Source organism: Syngnathoides biaculeatus, chromosome 19 (assembly GCF_019802595.1).
Source record: "Syngnathoides biaculeatus isolate LvHL_M chromosome 19, ASM1980259v1, whole genome shotgun sequence".
NCBI classification, from domain to species: domain Eukaryota; kingdom Metazoa; phylum Chordata; class Actinopteri; order Syngnathiformes; family Syngnathidae; genus Syngnathoides; species Syngnathoides biaculeatus.
In genome coordinates, this window is record NC_084658.1 from 17,111,900 (window position 1) to 17,131,888 (window position 19,989).

Here is a 19,989-nt window from a genome sequence, read left to right on the forward strand (position 1 = left end):
ACTGCAATGTTTGTTTTCACGTTGCAAAGGCGCAAAACAAAAAAATGAAAAAAAATTATGGAGCGTGTATGCAGTGTGGGGAGCGACGAGTACCAGTTCAACTACTGCACTTCAAATTTGAAAGAAAAAACTAAAAAAATGGATCTATTATTGAATTCTTACATATATGAATTGGATCTGACTTGATGAAGTTTTGGTCAGCCGATGGAATTAACAAATCCCAAACTTATTTTGTAGTTTGAAGAGTAGATTTTTGTATTAAAAGGAGACAAGACACAATCATAAGAATAATAAAGACGCTTTATTTCCAGTGTTCTTCTTGGGGGGGGGGTCATTGCATCGCGTCCGCAAACGACGTCGCTGTTGAAGAAAACAAACGGAGAAAACAAAACGAAGCCAAACGTGTTGAGGGAGCGCGAAGTGATGCTTGGGGGGGGAGGCACTTTTTTTTTTCTTTTTGCTAGGTAAAAACATATTGACCCCCCCCAAAAAAAATTTAAAATAAAATCAATAATCCTTTTTGGGACATTACCCTGCCTGAGATTGGGACTAAAAAAAAAAAAAAAAAAGACATACGTGAGCATTATGTGACATTGAATTGTTTTTGACAAAATTGCAATTTATTCATATTTCCGCGCTGCAAACACGACATTGACAAAACAATGGAGAAGTTTTCCGTCTTTTTGCAAACAAGACAAACTTATCCAAGCACGCTTTTGTTGACCAAACGGGTAAGGTTTGAGGTTGCGGTTCTGACAGAAATTGAGCGAGAGCCGCGCCCCGATACATGTGCACCTGAGGTCCACTCCCGCATATTTGCGTTTTGGCATTCAGATTTTTTTTTAAATTTTAGGCCAAAATAGGAAAACATTACTTTGGCGTCATCTGGTGGGATCTTTGTTTATTTTTTAATTTTCATTTTGTTTTTACACAAGTGCTGCTTTACTGCCGCCATCTCGTGGTGAACACACGCTATTACAAACTTCATGGTCCGTTAGCCCCATTCGTAGTTAGGGGGTGTCGCTATTGCAAATTTTGCCCATTTCAGATCTTTTGCGGGAACATATTAGATTTTTGGGCTCAGGCCAAAGCCACGTCTGATATAATAACATTCATTTGACGTCATACGGTGGCCTTTTGGTGCCAAGGAACGATGCTGTCTACGAGAAAACTTGCGGCAAATCTGTGCCATTGCAACTCTTTCCGGGGTGGGTGCCGATGACTCGCCAATTTCAGCTATTCAAGTAGCGGAGGAACACTGTAAACTGGTGGAAACAAACAAACAAAACTAACGCGTGTTAGTCCAAGTAGGAAAGTTATACATTCTTCATAAAAACACACACACAAAAAAAACAAAAACAAACAAACGTTGGGGCGTGCAAGAGGACGTCGAGTTCCAGTCTGGCCAGCGATGGCCATCATCAAGCCTGCCGGTAACAAAGATGGCAGCTCTACACGGTATCTACACATAAACCTTGTAGAAAAAAAGAAAACTTGTACAGCTGCGAGAGCACATTCGTACGACAACAAAACATTCTTTTTTTTTTGGGGGGGAGGGGGGAGGGGGTCAGAGGTACTGATAGAAACGCGAGCGCACCACCTGCGCCCCCGACAGTTTGTGAGGATGAGCGTCGTCCCCGAGCGGAGATCTGCTTTTGCCGTTGGCGGTCGCCGCGTCCTGGGCGTCCGCGTCCCCGGGGACGGATTTGGGCGCCGGCTCCGCGTTTGCCGGCGGGGGGGACGCTGGCCCCCCACCTCCCGGGCCGAGCCAGTCGCGGATGCTGAAGTCCTGCGAGGCCCGCCGAGGTTTCAGGCGGTCCAGGAGCGACAGCTCCGCCGTCTGGTCGGCGCCGCCCTGCTCCCGCCAGTCGTGGATGGCGGCAAGTTGGGCGAAGTCCCTCTGTCCGCCCATGGTGTGCCGCCGGCGGATGTTGTTCCGGCGCCGGCCGTCGCGGCTCTTTGGGGGGAACATGTCGTCGGAGGAGGCCCGGACCTTGAACTTGAGGCGCTCGGTGATCTTGAGGTGCCAGGCGGGGGGTTCCGAGCGCTCGGACTCGCTGCGGGACGACGAGGTGAGGCTGCTGGTGGACCGGCCCTTCTTCATCACCTCCAGGACACGCGCCAGTCGCGTGGAGGCCTCCGCCCGCCCCTCGCCGCCCGCCACCTCCGCAGACGACTCGCTGTCCGTCTTGTGCCGGAGCGACCGGCGGCGAGAGATCGTGTCGCATTCCATCATCTTCTGCGTGGGGAAAAGACGGCGCCCTTCCATCTCGGTTCTGCCACCCCCGCCCTCCTTCTCAGGGCACGGCGTGGACTGGGCGAACACCGGGAAGTCGCTTTCGCTGTCCGTCTCCGCGGGCCGACCCTCGCTGACCAGCTCGCTGCGCTCGTCGTCCGCCTCTTCGCCGGCCTGCAGCTCGGGGCTCAGCGCCAGGGACTCTGCGCCGGTCGGGAAGGTGACGGACGAGGTGGTGGAGTAGTCCGAGGTGATGGAGCTCACGTCCACCTCGGCGACTCCGGCCGGTCCCGCCCGGAGGTCGGCGGACGCCTTCGGCACGACCGACGCGCCGGAGCTCAGCGTGCCGAGGTCCGACGACGGCGGGTCCGACGAGGAGGTTTTGCCCCGACGGACGCCTTGGCGGCCGATGTCCGGGGAAGGGTGCCTTGCGTCCCGCTTGGCTCTGGGGGTCAGCTCGGCGCTTTTGCCGTTCTCGGTCTCCACGCCGCTCCGGGTGTCCCGCTGCGGATCCGCCTTCTTCCCGGGGATTTCCTTCCTGGTAAAAACTGCGTCCAGGTCATCGTCGGAGCTGCTGGGCTGCACTTTCTCCTTGGACTTCTTTCTTTTGCGGGTGGCCGCAGCAAAGATGGAGGAGACCAGGAGGTCTCGGCCGGACGGGTCCTTCCCGGACCCCCAGGAACCCTGCGCACAGAAGGCGTCTCGGTCAAGGAACCGGTCTCCAACTGGACCAGGGTGTTCGTTCCTGCCGAGGGAGAATTTCTCTTCCGAGATGGTGCCGGTGCACCTAATGAAGTGTCCGGTCGGGCCTAATCGTGACCTACCTCCTGGCGCTGGAAAACTACGTCACTACTCACCTTCGACTTGGCCGAGTCACTGGTAGGAGAATCTGCGGGATCGAAAAGAAGAAGAAGAAGGTCAAAAAGGAAACCAAAAAAAAAAAAAAAAACGATGGCGACGCATCACGTGCTGATGGCGTGATGAGCGCGCACAATGACATCGTACACAAGAGCACCAACGCACGCACGCGTGCCGTGCACAGCGCTACGCTCCAAAGGGTGAAACAGCGCCCCCTGCCCCACGACTTGAAGCATGGGAAACACGAAAAGCGTGACGTGAGAAGTGCGAGACGTGCGGCGGACACAAACGACGTGATGCCTTGACGCTGGCGTTCGCATTCATGATTGCTGATTAAGTGCCATTGCCCCCCCCCTCCCAAAAAAAAACAAAAAAAAAAAAAACAGCCGCACACGGACTCGTGTGTGTTGTCGAAAAGTCGCCATTTCTTCAGTGAACAGATAAACGTGAAAGGTGTCTTCACTTTTGTGACACACCTCTGGAAGAAAATGAAAACACCGAATATGAACGTCGTCACCGGGAGGGGGTCAAAATGAGCAAAATAACCCCCACCCCGCCCACGCCCAATTTAAAAAAAAAAAATGGTGTACTTTTTTGGGGGGGGGGTCTCATCATTTTTTTTTCCAGAGCTGGCGTGAGTACAAAAATGGCAAAAGGTTGACAAATCCCTCTCCTGGTTTTTTTTGGATAACATTCACACAAAACAATGGACGGGAGTGGTTGCCATGACAACAGTGATGTGATGTCGGGGTGTGGGGGGGGGGGGTCACAGAGGGGCTCGCCCTACGAGGAGAGGGGACGCCGCACGAGACAGGAAGTGTGTGGGAGGGCCTGGGGATGAGGGGCCCGCAATTGAACTTTTGCGCCCGATGTGCCCCCCCTGCGCCCCCCCCCCCGGCAGCACAGATGGAGGTAACGACGGGCGGGTGCACGCGGAGACCATACCGTGCCGTCTCCCCCGCGGGCCAGCTGGGAAACAGTGAGGAGAGACAGCGGAGAGCCGTTTTCAGACAGTCGTCGAGGCTGTACGCCCACAGAAAAGCCACCACAGGGGGGCGCCGTACCGTACCGTACCGTGTAGCTGCATTCTTGGCTTGCTTTTGTTTTTGTTTTTGTTTTTTTTCGTTACCCTTTTTTCTTAAAAGAACTGCGGGTTCCGGCAGACTAGGCAGCTACACCGCGGGCAACAATCCTCCTTCGTCCTACAGTTCCAGCTGTCCATCACGGACACTACAGAGTCCATCAGTGACATCACGGCGTGATAGACTCCGCCCACTTGGCCTGTGTCAAGATCAGTATGTGTGAAAGGCGGCAAAGCCTTTAGGACACCCGACAGAGCCTCACTAGCAGAGACAGAAGGATCGAGAGGAGGCCTTTGGACTGGGAACACTGCAAACAACATTAGTCACACACACACGGCGGCGGCGGCGACGGCGGCGGAAGCGAAAGCGGAAGCGGGCTCGCCAAGCGAATCAAGAAGAAGAAGAAGAAGCCACAACGCATCGCATCGCATCGCATCGCATCTCTTTTATCGAGATTTCCCGGCCTCGGCCGTGCAAAAAACGTACGGCGAGCGACCAAAAAACACCCGCGAGGAGCCCCGAAGGGACCAAACCCAACGACGGCGGGGTCCCGGTGGCCCCACGCCAGGCCACGCCCCCTCAGACGTCAACACGGACGCTTTCGCCTTTTATAATTCTTGTCTCGATTGAGCAGAAGGTCGTCGGGTCACTGCATTATTTTTATCCTTCTCGAGTTGCATTGTACCGTACGAAAGGCGCCTCGTCGGTCACAACACGTCACAGACAAACTGCGGAAGTTCTTTCGAGGGCGGGAACAGATGAAGTCGGGTTCGGATGGCAAATTCAATTTTGTCTCGCGTCGCAGAGCAAAAAAAAAATCTGAGCAGGCCAAGCGAGCGAAAACGTTTTGGTCGGCGGTCGGGAATGGCGTCGGCGGCCTTACCCGACACCTCGCCCTGCGGCGTGCCCGTGCGCCCGATGTTGGTGAGCAGGTGGTCGATGTTGGGCAGCGGCTGCGACTCCACGGCGCTCTGCTCGGGCGACGCCGTCTGCGGACACGCGAGAGGCCACAGCGTATGAAAAAAAAAAACGGAAACGGAAAACCACGACAAAAAATGCCCAATTATGTCGCTTTGCCCAAAAACAATGAAAATTTGGAATCTTCATAAAACAACAAAAATCAGGTTTGAAATAGGAGCCGACGCCGTCCTTATTTCAAGGTACCGGGTTCTCGTGAAGGGTACGGATACCGAGCACTCCCCGCCAGTAGTTGGCGCTACCCTGCGGCCGGCCGGTCGCCACATCGTTAGAAAGACGGCGACATCCGCTACGCCGCTGTGTTTTTCCCACATTTGCATATTAAAATAAAAACGAGTGACGCTCACCACCGGATCGCAGTTGCCTTCTTCGGTGAAGAACCAGTCGTACTGCGCGAAACCCGAAAGAATAGAGCAAACGTCTTGAACGTGCAAAATGAAAAAGGGAATTTTTGGGGGCGGGGCGGGGTCGGGCCTCACGTTCTGGATGAGGGTCTCCACGATCTTGTACTGGTCGGGCATGTGCGTCACCATGCGGGTCATGTTGTCCTCGGTGGTGCGCACCAGCGTCGGACCGAACACGATGGCCAGGTTCCTCGGCTCCATCTGCGACCCCGAGAGATGATTAATATTTCCGATGCTGCTGCTGAAGAACGACAAGAAGAAGAAGAAAAAAAGTGTGCCTTGTTCTTCTCCGAGTGGTCCGCCACGGTTCTCAGGTGAGCAGACAGGAACTTGAGGGTTTCGAAGTGATGGTCGGGAAGCTCGTGAAGCTGAAAAACAAAAAAAAAAAAAACAAAAACAAAAAAATAGACGTATAAAAGCAGACGAGGAATTCGGAGCGAGCCCAGCAGGAAGTCGGCTAGCGACCCACCAGCCGCTTCAGCGCTTTGAGCCTCTGCACGGGGTCTTCGATTCTGTTGGCCTCGATAAAGTCGGCGTACCTTTCTGCAGGTGCGGGATTGGGGGGGGGTTAGAACTGAAGGGGCCCACCGGAGACCGCCCCCAAAAAAAAAAAAAAATAGACCAACCGTTGGTGAAGAGCGGCTCGGGGAGCTTGCGGAAGAACGATTTCAGCAAGCTGCTGATGACGTTGAGATCTCGCCATTTCTGCAAAGCAGCGACGACGACGACGTCAGATGACAAAAAAAGAAACAAATCCATTTGTTGACTTACTTTGCCCACATTTTCAACGACGCGGTAAATTCCCAAACTTTGTTCAATTCTGGCAAGACCCGGTGAGCCCGAATTCGTCGCCCGCAATCGCGCGCGATGATCAAGCGCAGACAAATTTGATGCTAATTTTACGGGGCGAAGGCGGCGGCCACGCACGTCGTCCTGGACGTCGATGTCGTGCGTGCCCTTGTTGTTGAGCTCGTCCTGCATGCTGGAGATGGCGGCGTTGTTGCCCGGCACCCTGTAGATGCCCGTGTACTCCAGGCCTCGCTCCTCCACCAGCTTGCAGCACACGTCCACGATCAGCGGCACAAACTGCGGCGCACACACCGACCCGAAACCCGCTGAGCCGTCGGCGCCGCGGAACAACGTGCGTTCCCGTTGCCCCGACGACCGACCTTGTTGTCGCGGGCGGGAGGGCAGTCGTCCAGCCGCACGCCGAAGGTGACCCCCGGAGACGCTTTCTTCTCGAAGGGTTTCCTCATCAGGCCCGGGATGCCCCTCCTCCACGGCCCCTTGTCCTTGGGGGGGCTGGCGTCGTCTGCGGGGGACAAGCAAAGCGCCGCCTTCATTCCCTACGTGCTGGCTTCAAACTATTTCCTCCGCCACCAGGCGGCAGCAAAGCATGACTGTGCTTCCCGAGTATGGAAACAGCGAATAGGTGAGCTTTTGCAGTCAATGACGGAGGATAAAAAAAATCTGGCGAAAAACTATAAAATGTTCTACTTCACCCAAAAAATGTCCGTTTGACCATGCAGGCCACTCGGACACGTTTGGAGGAGGGGGGGGAACAAAACAAACTAAGCAAAAACAACCCCCCCCCCCCAACACGGCTGACCTTTGTGAGCGTTCTTCTTTTCCTGCTCGGGCTTGGGCGAGTGCGGGCCGGGCGCCTTGGCGTCGCCTTTGCCCCCCAGCAGGCTGTGGCGGATGCTCAGCGACTGGCGAGACGAGCGCGGCGACGGCTCCGTCTTGCCGCCCGTCGGGCTGAGGGAGAGACGCAAGGTCCTGGGAGGGGGGGGGCTCCACCCCGCCCCGCCCCGCCCCGCCCCGCCCGGCCGTCTCTTACCTCATCAGGGTGTTGTACTCTCTGATCTTGCGACTGATGAGGTCGTGGCTGGTGAAGACCCCGCCCTAAAAAACAAAATGGCAACAAATGACGTCCTCGGTCTGAGTCGCTATCGTGTCGACGCTTGCAATCGTCATACGTGATACATATCGTAAGTGTAAAATTTGAAACGATTACACATGATCGCGTAAATTTCATTCGTATTAACATAAAATGAACTGTCTTGTCATGTCAGTCCAATGAAAATATTTTTTCTTACTGTTACATTAATTTTAGACACTTTCTGGGGAAGGTTTATTCACCATAACTAGTTTAAATATGTTATACTTTTGTACATTTTAAATGAATGAAAATGTTCACTTTTGTAAAGTTTGTTTTTATGGATGAAATTTGAGTGTATTGTGGTATCAGTTACCGTTTGACCACACATTTGTAACAATTTGAGACATTTGATGACAATAATAAACCGACGGGACGTCCGAGAGCAGAGGAGGTCTTGGACTCGCCTGCTCGTCGGGGTCGGCGCTCTGCTGGATGACGCGGATCCAGGCCAGCATGTCGTCGCGGTCCTCGGCCTGGAACAGGAACTCGCGGTCGGACGTGGTGAGGCGCAGGACGTTCTTGCGCTTGGTGTCGCTGTAGGAGATGTCCACCAGGCAGGCGCGCACGCTGATGGGCGGCGGCTCGTCCGGCGTCCGGCAGCCGGCGTGGGCCCGCCCGTCCTTCTTGTCCTTGTACAGGCACAGGTGGTGGCCCCTCAGCACGGCGTACACCTGCTTCCAGGGACGCTGCCGAAAGCGGCGAGAGGTCTCGTCTTCCAAGTGAAACGTCACGACGTGTGCCGCGTTCTTTGTCAAACCGGGCCGGACCGCCAAGAGCCAAGATTCCCGCCCAATAAATGCTCGTTACAATTAACTGCACTTGCGCTCATTCACTTGACGAACATTTGCGGCGCTTGAATATTTCGAGACGTCGCAATGCACTCCAGCAAAGACGCGCAACATGCTGATGGGACGTGAGGAAGAAGGGCAGAAGGTGCCCGACTAACCCCGAGCGACAGTCGTCGTCCCGGCACAGCGCCGAATATTTGCCTTTTCGTTCGACGACACGTGTTTTAAGAGCTTGCGGGAGGAGCAAAACAATATTTTGCAGGTATGATACGCGACAATTTCGGTCACCCGACTCTCGATATTAGCGTTGACGTTTCAGGTTGAGTACGCACCTTCCCCTTGTCGGTATTCAACTGCTTGAAGTGCAGCAGACCCTCCCGAGCGGCGTCGCAAAACACATCGGACGACGAATCCCTCCTGGATCCGGAGTCTTCCGACGACCCGTCCGCCGCCTGCGGTGGACGAGATGTCTCTATCGATTCCGTCTTTCTTTTTTTGTGCGCGTGTGTGTGCCGGCGGACAGGCTGGACTCACCTTCCTGAGGCCTTTCAGCCCAGCGATCAGGGACCTCCTAGACGGGCACAAAATGTCCGACAAAGGCTTTCTCTTTTTTTTTGGGGGGGGGGTTTGGAATTTTGCGCTCACACTCACCCGCCGCCGTCTTCCCGGTAGTTATCCAAGCCTTCGTCGCAGGACAAGGAACGCTCGGTTTTACCCCCGGAGTCCGACTCGATGATGGTGAGCCGCAGGGAATCTGTCCGGGGCGTGATATCGTCAGCGGTGTTGCCGAGGGCCGTAATTCACTTTCGCGCCGCCAAAAACAACATTTCAGACATTCCTTCTCGGACAAAGTCGGTTGCGGACATCTGCTGCGTGAATTGCGGATGTCGGCGAGGGAATTGGAGGTATTCGTCTGACGAGTCAAATATCTTTAGGGTTAGTTTAAGAGTAAGAAGGTAAAAGTTGAAAGGAAAACAAAAAAACAGATTGCAACAGAGGTGGCGCAAAACTGGAGGAGTCACAGAATGGACGTCCTTGGAATCTTTGCAAAATTTAATTGAGTTCACCTGGGAAGTGAGATCAGGTCTCTCTGAAAAATCAGAAAGTAATTGAACCCCCCCCCCCACACCCCTTACAAAACAGCTTTGTACAGTCATTGGATTATTATGCCACAAGGTGGCAGCAAGGCACAAATTTTCAATTGGTCAAGAAGTGCAACTCGACGATGAGTATCGGTTCCCCCGCCCCAACCCCCAACCCCGATGTCAAATAGCCAAACTTTTCCAATACCGTGATCGTGCGACATGTGGCGGCGCATGAGCGGCGAGGCGGCGCCGGGCGGCACGCCGGCGATGACGGGCGCGGCGGAGATGACGGCCGAGGCCGGAATGTTGATGGCGTCCGCGTCCGTGCTGGGACTGGATGGTTCGTCTGAGGACAAACACGGATAGCGGTCCTTCAGAACTGGGCTGGTACTCGTGAAATCTGCTCTCAGTGGCCGGTGACGCATTCAAGGACACCAGGTCGCGTTCAGGTGCGTTTGGTCATCTCGGCGTCAAAGGCGACTGTCAAAGACTTGTAAACAATCAGTAAGTCGGATGGAACATGGCGGACAAAAACAAAGACGTGGCAAAAGTGCAGGATAAAAAAAGTAGAAGGATGCGAGTCAAACTGTCAAAACTATGTCACAAAATATTTCCACTTGGTCAATTGCCACTTCTGCAAAATCACGCCGAGAGCCAAAACCTCCAGGAAAGACGGCAAAGCTTACCTATGAAGGGGATGGAGTCCAGGGAGTCACCCAGGTCGCGGGAGCCCCTCCTTTGCCGAGCGACCCCCGACCTCCTGAGACGCGGCTCCCCGCGGCCGTCGGCCCAGCGCGCAACCGCGTCGGCAGAACCGGCCTTCACCAACGCCGGCGGCTTCAGGTTCGCGCCCCCTCGGTTGTCACAGACGGTAAAGACGTAGGACGGCGGGCAGGCGCGAGCGGCTCCGGTGTTTTTGTCCTTCCTCAGGACGACCACGGTGGCGTCGAGTCCTTCCACGCCCTCCGGCGGACCCCCATTGCTCCGTACGGAGGACCGCGGCTTTGGGCTCACGGCTCCACCGGCGTCGGGACCGTTGATTTTACACGAGGGCCCCGAACAAGACGAAGACCTGGGTGCCAAACTGGCCTCAGACCTGCTCTCCATTTTCAGACTGTCGGCCCGAGTCCTGAGCTCCACGTGCAGAGGCGACGTGTGGCCCGCGTGGTTTGCGGCCAGACGACTTCTTCGCTCTTTCGGCAAGTCCGGGGTCTCAGCGCCAGCCGAGGGCTCGGCGCTGGAATTTTTGACGTGAAGCCGCGAGGGCCTCGTCACGTTGCCGTCCGCCCTCAGCGGAGGTTTGCTACACGTTCGATCGGCCAAAGAAGAATTTGATAATCCGCTCGCTTGTCCGTCTGCGTCCTGCGCGGCGAGACCGCGGTTGAGATGAGGGAAAGTTCTTTGGGTCGCTCCCTGCCTGCTGGCTCTGGCCTCCTCGCCCTGGCAAAGCAGGAGACGCTCCTCCAAACCGGTCCGGTCTGCGGCGCCGAGCCCGCGTTGCTCCGCGGGCCGCCGGCCCAGGTAGTCGAAAGAGCGCGCCCGAGCTTCATCCGGCAGCGCGTCTTGGGAAGCGCTCCGGGGGCAGTTCCCGCTCCGCTCCGACCCGCCGAGCCTGTCCTGGGAAGCGCTTCGGAGCGGGGGAGCCCGCGGGCCGCCGTTCGCCCCCCGGTCGGTCGACACGCTCCTCCATCTGACCTGAGACGCCGTCGACCCTCTCTGGCTACTGCACGGCGGGGACGCTCGCTGCTGGCTGTAGGCGGAGCTTGAGCTGGAGGCGGCTTGCAAACTGTCCAAGCGCTCCTGGATGGTGCGGCAGCCGTACGTGTGCAGCCTCTTGGCGTCGATGTAGTCCTTGTAGGTGGTGTAGTTCCTCCAGTCGATGTTCTGGAGTGGGGAGGACGAGGAGGGGGTCGCGGGCGAGGTGGGGCGGCGGTCGGCTTTGGGTGACAACGCGTCCGGCGAGGCGACGGCGGGAGACGCCCCTGGCGGGCAGTTGTCGGGGCGGGTGGCGCCCGTGGAGGGGTGGAGCAGGGCCGTCGCCGCGTGCTGTGAAGAAAGATGTGGAACCTGCGCACCCGCCGGGGCTGGGGGCACCGGAGACGCCGTTTCCGTGGAAGGACTGTGCCGGTTGTCCTCGCTCCTGTGGCAGACCCGAGCGGACCGCGCGCCCCGATCCGCTCGCTCGGGGGTTGCGGTCGCCGTCCTCAGGTTGTCGTTACAGACGCACACCACCGTCTGCGGCGCTGGAATTCCCCCCCGGTGGCTCTTCTCCGACGGGCCCAGAGCCGCGCTGTTGACGGCGGGGGGCTCGCCCGCAGCCTGGATTTCTATCCGGGGGTAGCATATGGGCGGCGGCTCGGGGATGTTCCGGGCGTTTCCGCTGTAGGCCGCGTTTCCTTTGAGGTACGCGTCCTGAGAATACGCCTGCAAGAGAAAATACGGGAAAGGAAATCACTTCAGCTGGCAGGAGACGTGGAGGTAAAAAAAAAAAGACGTTATACGCGAGACAAAATGGATCCGTTAGTGGTGACTTTGGGGTTTGGGCGGTGTACATGTTTGACTTTAAGCTTCGCTTACACACTGGCGCTGGGTCTCTGTTCCGCCCCAGGTACGACTTCGGAAGGTGACAAATTCACCCCCATCTTACATTCATGCCATAAACACACGACGAAGAGCTCGGACAAGCATGCTACCTGCAGTGCTCCACATCAAATCTCGATGTCCCGAAAAAACAAAGTGATCCGACCTGAATTTGCACCGAACGTGACTCGAGCAGGCCAGACGGGAGTTAAAGGAATTGAGGACGAGGACGGAAGGGAGTTGACCAAGAAGAAGAGGAGGAGGAGGAGGAGAAGGAGGCCGTCCGTGCCACCAAAAACTTAAAAACACGATTTCCCTCCAGTGCTAAACAGCTAAAAGCGACAGTTTCGCCTCAAACTCGACAGCGGACTCGGGATCGGACCGCCCTTGAGAAAACGAAATCGAAAGACTTGAGTGGGTGGCGCTTTCGGGCTGCTCCCGACACGCAAGGACGAAAACGCTCATCTTTGGGATTTTGCGCTCCACGTGGTTGAAATTCAGCAGCAATGGGAGAAAATGGGCCGAAATTCCGAAACTGGCTTTGGGGTCTGAAATGAAAAGATTCCTGGAAATGGTTAAAATGAAATGACGTCGTCATCAAACGGATACGGCGGAGGTGCTCTCTTTTCGGCGATTTGTGGTGAGACACACCAGCCAAATTTCATGCTGAACTAAAAGAAAACAAATCTTTAAGCAACGGCGGAGTAGAGAAGGGAAACAAGCAAAGAGGTCAGCCCGTAGTCCGGTGTCGCGTCTTACCAGAGCCGTGATGTCCCTGGAAAACTGCCGTCGGCGGGCGAGAGGAGGCCGAGGAGAAAAAAGGGAAGCGAAGACAAGTCGACAGGTGAGCAACAAAGAAATGAAAGAAGCTTTGCGAGGCAGACTCGAAATCAAACTTTGAAGAAAAGGAAGCTTCACAGGAGCCGCGACGGAGGAAAAGAGGCCCTTTAAAGTCAAAACTTGGAAATTGGCGGATGGGGGAGACGCTGAGTTCGGACGAGAATCGCATCGAAAATCTAACCCTTCACGTCCCCCACCCTAACCCTAAACTCTAACCCTAACCCTAAATCCTAACCGCGAACCAACACCACGAGGTCAGTCACGGCTGGAAACGCAGAACCTCGCGGCTTTAAACGCAGCACGGCGGGCCCAGAACCATCTCGTCTGCCACGTACGCCGTCCGAAGACGTCACTAATTTATAGAATAAAATACAATAACATTTTTGGTCATCGGTCACTTGCCAAGAAGAGCAAAACGGACGTTACTATTCGTGGTGGATTTCTCGCAAAATGGAAAAAACAATTGAGGCTGCAGACGCTTGCGATTCATCCAGAAACCCGACGAGATCGAATGGCTGGAATTCGGGGGAGTGGCCTCACATTTTTGACGTGCGCTTGTCATCGCAGGCGCAAAAGAACGACGGCTGTCAAAGGAGAACAAGAAAGAAAAAGAAAGTCACCAGCTGCAGAATGTCCTCGTCCTTCGGCATCACGCACAGCTCCAGCGAGGCGTCGCTGCAGTCCCGCAAAAAAAAAAAAAAAACAAAAAAAGAGAGAGAGGAAAAGGTGAGGGAGGGTTCCGGTGCCGCGAGGTCGCAGAGTTCGGGATGGGGGGCGGTGGGGGGCAGCTCACCTGTTCTGGATCAAGGCGATGACCTGCGAGTACGTCTTGCCGATGATGCTCTCGCCGTTCACCTTCACGATGCGATCGCCTGCGCGACGCCGCGAAGAAAGCATTCAAGCAATTTTCGTACTTTTTGCCCCCCACCCAAAAAAAACCCCAAGGGCAACAAGGGCCCGCAAATAAAGCTCACAATCAGAAGCGATTAAAAATGGAGGCAAATTCAATAAAAGGACGCTTGGGTTAGGGGGAGGGGAGGCCACACCGCAATTTAGCTTTAAGAATATAGAAGAAGACCGTCTGCACCAAAAAAAAAAACAAAACGATGAAGGCATCTTCCCGAATAGTTGGAGAAAAAGTGAATCAAAGAAGTGTTCGGCCGAATTGTAAAATGCAATTAATAATGCTCGAAAAGTACAAGTACGGGAAGAGTTCCTTAAGGCTGTTAGTTAACAGTAAAACAAAAGAAACTACGGTAGTGCTCTCTACTATGAGTAATATCGTAAAATACAATAAAAAGTTGGGATATAAAGTGTGACTCGTTCATTTGTTCCAACGTTTGAATATGTGGAGGTTCTGTTGGGTTCGAATAACGGCGTGCGCGTACCCGTGGAGAGCCCGGCTCGGTGGGCGGGGCCTCCGTCCTTGACTTGCTTGACGAAAATGGTGTCCATGGGCTCCAAGCGACTCCGTTGCCTTCCTGCCCGGAGCACAAAAACTCGTCAACGCCAGCCGCCTCGCTCGCGCGGCAATTTTCCATCTTTTGCGTCCACCTCGCACATGTGTTGGGCATCCATTGTTTTATTTTGCCCTTTTTTGGGGCTGTACATACTGTACAGGTGAATTTGAACAGCTCCCGTCCACCAGGGGGCAGAAAAAACATGGGAATTTCTTCTCTGCAAGGTAGGTTTTCATTTGCTTTGTGGTTTTTGGATTCCAGATCTTCAGTACAAATTGGATCCTTCATATTTTCTTTCAAGGGTTAGCGTTATTGTAACATGGATGCTAATTTCCTGAGCATGTGTATGGCGCGCCATATGCTAGCACAAAAACAGGAGACTTTGGTTTGGCGTCATGATCTGGTTTGGTTTTGATTTTCATTCTGGCTTTGTTTTTTCTGTGTCAGTTTTAGGAGAAACTTCAGAGTTCAGAGTTGGAGCAAATAGCTTGAAGCAAGCACACCTCGCCTCTAATTTGGAGTCGTCTTTTCCCGTCGCCAAGGTGACGTTTTACGATATTCTCGCGTTTCTTCACAGCGAGACCCAGAACGGGCATGAAAGAATACTTGCAAAGGGGTCGATTTTCTTTGAAAAAAGGATTTTAGAACATCGTTTTCACCGTCTGAAAGGCCCTTCACCAAGAAGTCCTCGGTACGGGGAAACTGAACAGTACAAAAAAAACAAAAACAAAAAATTGGAAAAAGCTCACTAGACAGCACGCGCACGACACTTTTTCCACCGAGGATGACAGGCAAGCGCAAAAACAGGATTTGTGCTCACATCGCTCAGAGCGCACGACCGCTGAATGTTTCGCTCGCTCGACCCCCCCCCCCCCCAAAAAAACAAAAACAAAAAACCAACAAAACAAAAACAAAACCAAATTAGAAAAACACGACATGCAGGGAGGGACAAACATCTGGACGCAGAGAAAAAAAATGTCGGCTTTCGGAATTTGCTTTTGTTTGGCTTTTGCGACGTTTTGAAGTGGGAAACGTTTGCAGCTGAGCAGCGAGTCAATATTCACGAGATATTCAAAATCATCATCATCAGAGTATTCATTTTTCCATCGTTAGTATTTTTGCACTTTCACAGCTCTATTTTACAAAAAAAAAAAAAAACGGTCAGTATCAAGACATTTTATTCTCAATTTGTGTATTTTTTCAAATATTTATTTTACCCAAGATTGTGTGTAATTTGTGTACAGTAGTTCTTTTCTTACACTTTTGAGTCTTTTAATTTTTATGTAGTTTAAAGGTTTGTTTGTGAGGAAAGGAAATGCTGATGATAAATAAAAGCGTTAATTACATAGAGGCATTTTTTAAAATAAAAATCTCATTTTTAGTGAGCGGGAATTTTTCGATACTAAAAAAAATATTATAATAAAAATAAAACAAAGCATCCATCATTAGTGTTTGTCATTTTTCTCTCAGAGCCAATCAATTTCTATTTTTCCCTAATATGTGTGTAATTAAAAAAAAAGAAATTGTTATGTACTATTTTGTGGACAAAGTTTTTTTTTTGCGCTTACCTCGGCTGCTGCTTTCTTCATCCTGGAAAAGAAGACAAAGAGAGAAGAAAATCACTTGACTTGAGCACAATTTGAACAGGTCGTAAAACTTTTCACGGGTCCGAGCCGACGGGTGCCCCCCCCCCCCCCCCCCAGCCTTTGGGGGGGGGGGGGTCCCATTTGACGGGAACTTTGATTCCGCAAGCCCCCGTTGACGCGAGTCCTCCGAGCGCTCACACATCCCGGATTTTCCTTTGAAGGTTTTGACGGCCTTTGAGAAGATTCCAAAATCCTGCGATTAGGGCCCGGCACCAATCCTCAAAAGTAATTTGGAGCGGACGCAGGTTAACTAATCATCCCCTCCCCCGCTCGCCTCACGCTCTGTTTTTTTTCCCCCAAGATCAGCCAGAGATGGCGTCGGAAAGGGGGTGTGCAGACTTTTAAATCCTCACCGTCCCTCCGTAAGTACAAAGCGAGGGTCAATCGAGAGTTTCCACCCCTCCCGGGGCGTCCGAGTTATCACGTGAAAGCGCCGGCCGGGGATCCGCGGCCGTCGTGGGACCGATTAGTTTGGCAAACGGCGGCAGGGATCTAGAGGACGGCTGGCCCCTGTCCCGGGTCAGATGGAACCGTTTTCTGGTTCTTTACTCAAACAGCACGGCGGGTGGGGGGAATCTTCATATTTATTGATATAATATTTCTATTTTGTATTCCTTCCCAATTCCCAACTCCCAATCGTCCCCACCGTCAGCCTAAAGTTTCTGCATTTCACACCAGACGGCCGCGGAAACAATATTTTGTATTACGGGGTGCGTCGGCGGGCCGGCATTCCTTCCCGGTTTGTCAGCGGACTTCCTGTCCGCCCGTGTCATTAATTCCACCTGCTGCCGTCGGCCAATCGGCTCCTCGCGTTCCTCCCATCTGCGTGCGATTAGCTCGGTCTGGCGACTCCCTTGACAACCGCGACGTTGTTTTCCCGTCCCGCAGTTCTTCTCTCTCTCTCTTTTTATTCTCTTTCCTGTCTTTTTCGGGGAAAACAAAAGTAGTCGTCCAACGAACGGCCGCCTGAACTCGCGAGCGGCCCGGTCGACTTCCAGCGTGACCGTCGACCCGTTTCCAAACGGCTATTTTTGCGCTGCTGGCGAACAAAATTGTGAATATTTGGATTTGGGTTGAAATTGAAGGATTAAAGTGAAATCCAGCTTTAAAGTTTTCAAAATTGTATTTCGGATGAAGCGCATCATCCAAAACAAGCTAGAAAAGTGTACAACGATCCGGTACTCGTTGGTAAGATTTTCACAACGCAAGGTTCTTGCACAGCGCTTGGCTCCACCCGAACCCTCCCAGAAGCGCCCCGTTTGAGTACTTTCTGGTTCTGAACCGAACGATAAACTTCACAACATCCGTTTGACGCGTGACAAGTAGCGACTGCGTCCGCTTCTATGCCTTTCTGTGACACTACCAGTCTCTAGAAGGCACTAGTGGCTTCTGGAGACTGCGGAAGTCGGAACCCGAGTGACGCTGCCGGTTACCTTGAGAGAGTTGTGCACGGCAGACTCGGGCGGGTAGACGATGAAGTGGCGCAGCGTGAAGCCGAAGCCGTGGGAGGTCCGGCGGAGACGGAGCGTCTTGGGCCCGGGCCAGGAGAAGGGCTCCTCGTCCGGCCCCGGCGAGGCCGTCGCCGTCGCCGGCGTCGCCGCCTCGCTCTGCTTGGGCCCATCCTTCCACTTGGTCTGGGGAAGACAAAATCGGCCGTCACTTTTCGTCCTCGTTCAAAAGCGACTGTCGGTGTTCGGGTTCCGGGTTAGCTGGAGTCGATCTGGGCTGGTTGGGTCACCCAAGTATCGCGGTGGAAATTGCAATAACTACTCATAAAAATGCTAAACTGCGCAAATGCTGACAGTTTCAGACAAGGAGAAAATACAGCGGCAATGAATTTGTGCCAACCCCAACCCCAACCCCAACCCCAATCCTAACCCTGCAATGCCCTTTTGTGTTTTTGTAAAACTGGATTACACACAGGTAGAAGGATTTCCAGGAATTTTGAGCACAACTCCTACAAAGACTTCAACTTAAGTTCAGACCCCTCCGCCAACACGAAACCTTGTGTGCAACCCTTCAATTGAAGCCTTTGACAAGAAAACGGAGACTATACGCCAACAGTTTTTGCGTCACTACAACAAGTGAGTCATAGCCAAACGTATGAATGATCCCATGAAAACCCGTCCAAAATTTGTCATTTTCATAACGACTCCAATGAGAAACTCGGCGGGCCAAGAAGGAGTGAAGCGAGCTCGCACTCCGGCGGCGACAAAAAAGTGGACTCCAAAGCGGATTTGGACGACGGCACGACGAGAGGCGCGCGACATCCGTCGTTGCGCTCGGCGAGGAATGTCTGGCATCTCGGGATCGGGCCAAACGCGCCAGCGTAATTGCCGTTCTCCACCGCGGGTGAATTTGCAGAAAACAATATCTGTCAAAATAATAAGCCCGCCTACCCGCCTCGCCTCGCCATTTCGAGGCCTTTTTTTTCCTTTTCGTTTTGTTTTTCGCACACGCACACATGTGGCTCTGGTTATTGCACTTTCGGGGCTTCGCGGGGCTCTCCGGCGGCGTGTTTGCCTGATGAGGGATTGATCTCGTGCATTCCTAGCGCCACTCGGGCGGGAGAACAACATCGCTCGCGCTCGTGCGTGCCCGACATCGGCTTTAATTGCCCTCGACTTAACGGGAATGTGCAATGAAAAGAGCTTTTTTTTTTTTTTTAATTGCGTGTATCCAAATAGTTGCGTGTCTGGAGGGCCCGCCCGCCCACTCGCCCATCAGGAGTGAAATTCAACAGCCAAGTGCAGTCGTGCTCCGTTAACGTTTGGGGTTTACGTTCCAGAACCCGTCGCAGTAGATCAGCAGTCTATACCAGTACTAATTATGCATGTGAGGTGCAGGTATTTTTTTTTTTGCCCCAAACTAATATTCTAAACCGTAGTATCTGTGACTATGAACGTGCACGGCTTCAAAAGGCGGGTCCTGAGAGTATACAGTTCAAATCTTTTGTTTTCCTCTTTCTAAAAATGTCTCAGCGAGCAGGGCAACCTTAGTTTTTCCCGATTCGTGACGTGGAAAGTCAGCTAATTTACATAAAATGCTGAAATTCGCAACGCCAAGAGCGCCACGACGTCGGAGGACACGCGCGCGGCACAGGACGGGCGTCAGAGGCCGCGGCTCCTGCCGCCGCCGTCGCCATTCGACCAAAAATCCAGAGCTCGCTGTGGATCCGTGAGAAAGCGGCCGGCATCTCAATCCGCAGTTCCCTTTTCCTTCCCGGGCTGTCTGGGAGTAGCAGATGTGGACGTCCTCGGGGGAGAAGGATGGGTGGGGGCGCTCCACGCTCAGACCGCTGAAAATCCTCGGCGGTACGCAGAGCGGAGCCGACGTCACCCCGCCGGGCCGTTTGTTTGGCTTCACGCTTAGAAACATCAACGTAAGAGCGAAGCTATTCGGCTCGGGAACGCGGAGGGACTCTCTCCGTATCGCCGACGTCACAAATGATAAAGCGAGAGGCAGCGTTCCTTTTGCAGCAAGATATTTACCACTAAATTATGCTTTCAATCGCTTTATGAAAACTCACAGATCCCCATTGGAGGGTTTGACGGACATGGCTTCGATTTTAGTGTAGTACCACTTTGTGCCACAACGCGTCGGGCAGCACTGAGCACTACTGGAAGATGAGGCCGTACAATTAACGAGAAACAGAAGCAGTGAAAATCCCCAACGACGCTCCGGTACGACTTCCCACAGAGTCCGTGTGGCTTTAGAATTAGCGTGACGGCTATGCTAATTACCGTCAGCGCCCCGATAGCGTTTTGAATTACATTTTAGTATTAAAATGACTGACTTTTGACAAAATGTGGTTTGGTTCAACAACATTATTGGGTTAGAAAAATGTTTTATTATCTTTGGTTTTACGTCCGTTTGGTTTTATCTTGGTTGGTTTTACGTCCGTTTGCAGTCATCTAGATTCATCAGCCCCCCCGGCGCCGTTTTGTGACAATGGACCGCGGGACGACGTATTTGCGTGTTGTTACGGAACGGATCTCAGCGCCGTAACTGGATTTGGAATGTCACTTCTGGTCCGCTTCCACCCCGAAAAGTATGTTTTTGTTAGCCTGACTCAGGCCCGGCCGGCTGA

At 53.3% G+C, this 19,989-nt stretch overlaps 1 protein-coding gene across 6 annotated transcripts in view; it reads right to left on the reverse strand.

Moving 5' to 3' along the window:
* Positions 1–303: 303 nt before the first annotated feature.
* The window catches only part of LOC133493023 (rho GTPase-activating protein 21-like), a 44,866-nt gene continuing 25,180 nt past the window's right edge, over positions 304–19,989 (reverse strand). For 3 of the 6 annotated variants that reach the window (XM_061805946.1, XM_061805947.1, XM_061805942.1), the window contains 24 exons: positions 17,333–17,533; positions 15,822–15,843; positions 14,182–14,274; positions 13,587–13,665; positions 13,414–13,468; positions 12,713–12,736; positions 10,060–11,797; positions 9,579–9,719; positions 8,940–9,042; positions 8,823–8,859; positions 8,621–8,740; positions 7,905–8,186; positions 7,399–7,463; positions 7,168–7,316; positions 6,728–6,870; positions 6,486–6,644; positions 6,185–6,263; positions 6,028–6,101; positions 5,837–5,926; positions 5,634–5,759; positions 5,502–5,543; positions 5,060–5,165; positions 3,094–3,125; positions 304–2,920 (listed from right to left, as the gene is read on the reverse strand). In XM_061805946.1, the coding sequence (XP_061661930.1) occupies positions 1,568–2,920; positions 3,094–3,125; positions 5,060–5,165; positions 5,502–5,543; positions 5,634–5,759; positions 5,837–5,926; positions 6,028–6,101; positions 6,185–6,263; positions 6,486–6,644; positions 6,728–6,870; positions 7,168–7,316; positions 7,399–7,463; positions 7,905–8,186; positions 8,621–8,740; positions 8,823–8,859; positions 8,940–9,042; positions 9,579–9,719; positions 10,060–11,797; positions 12,713–12,736; positions 13,414–13,468; positions 13,587–13,665; positions 14,182–14,274; positions 15,822–15,843; positions 17,333–17,533 (5,313 nt within the window). In that variant the 3' untranslated portion in view covers positions 304–1,567. The remainder of the gene's footprint in view (positions 2,921–3,093; positions 3,126–5,059; positions 5,166–5,501; positions 5,544–5,633; positions 5,760–5,836; positions 5,927–6,027; positions 6,102–6,184; positions 6,264–6,485; positions 6,645–6,727; positions 6,871–7,167; positions 7,317–7,398; positions 7,464–7,904; positions 8,187–8,620; positions 8,741–8,822; positions 8,860–8,939; positions 9,043–9,578; positions 9,720–10,059; positions 11,798–12,712; positions 12,737–13,413; positions 13,469–13,586; positions 13,666–14,181; positions 14,275–15,821; positions 15,844–17,332; positions 17,534–19,989) is intronic. The other 3 variants (XM_061805943.1, XM_061805945.1, XM_061805944.1) reach the window with 3 other exon arrangements.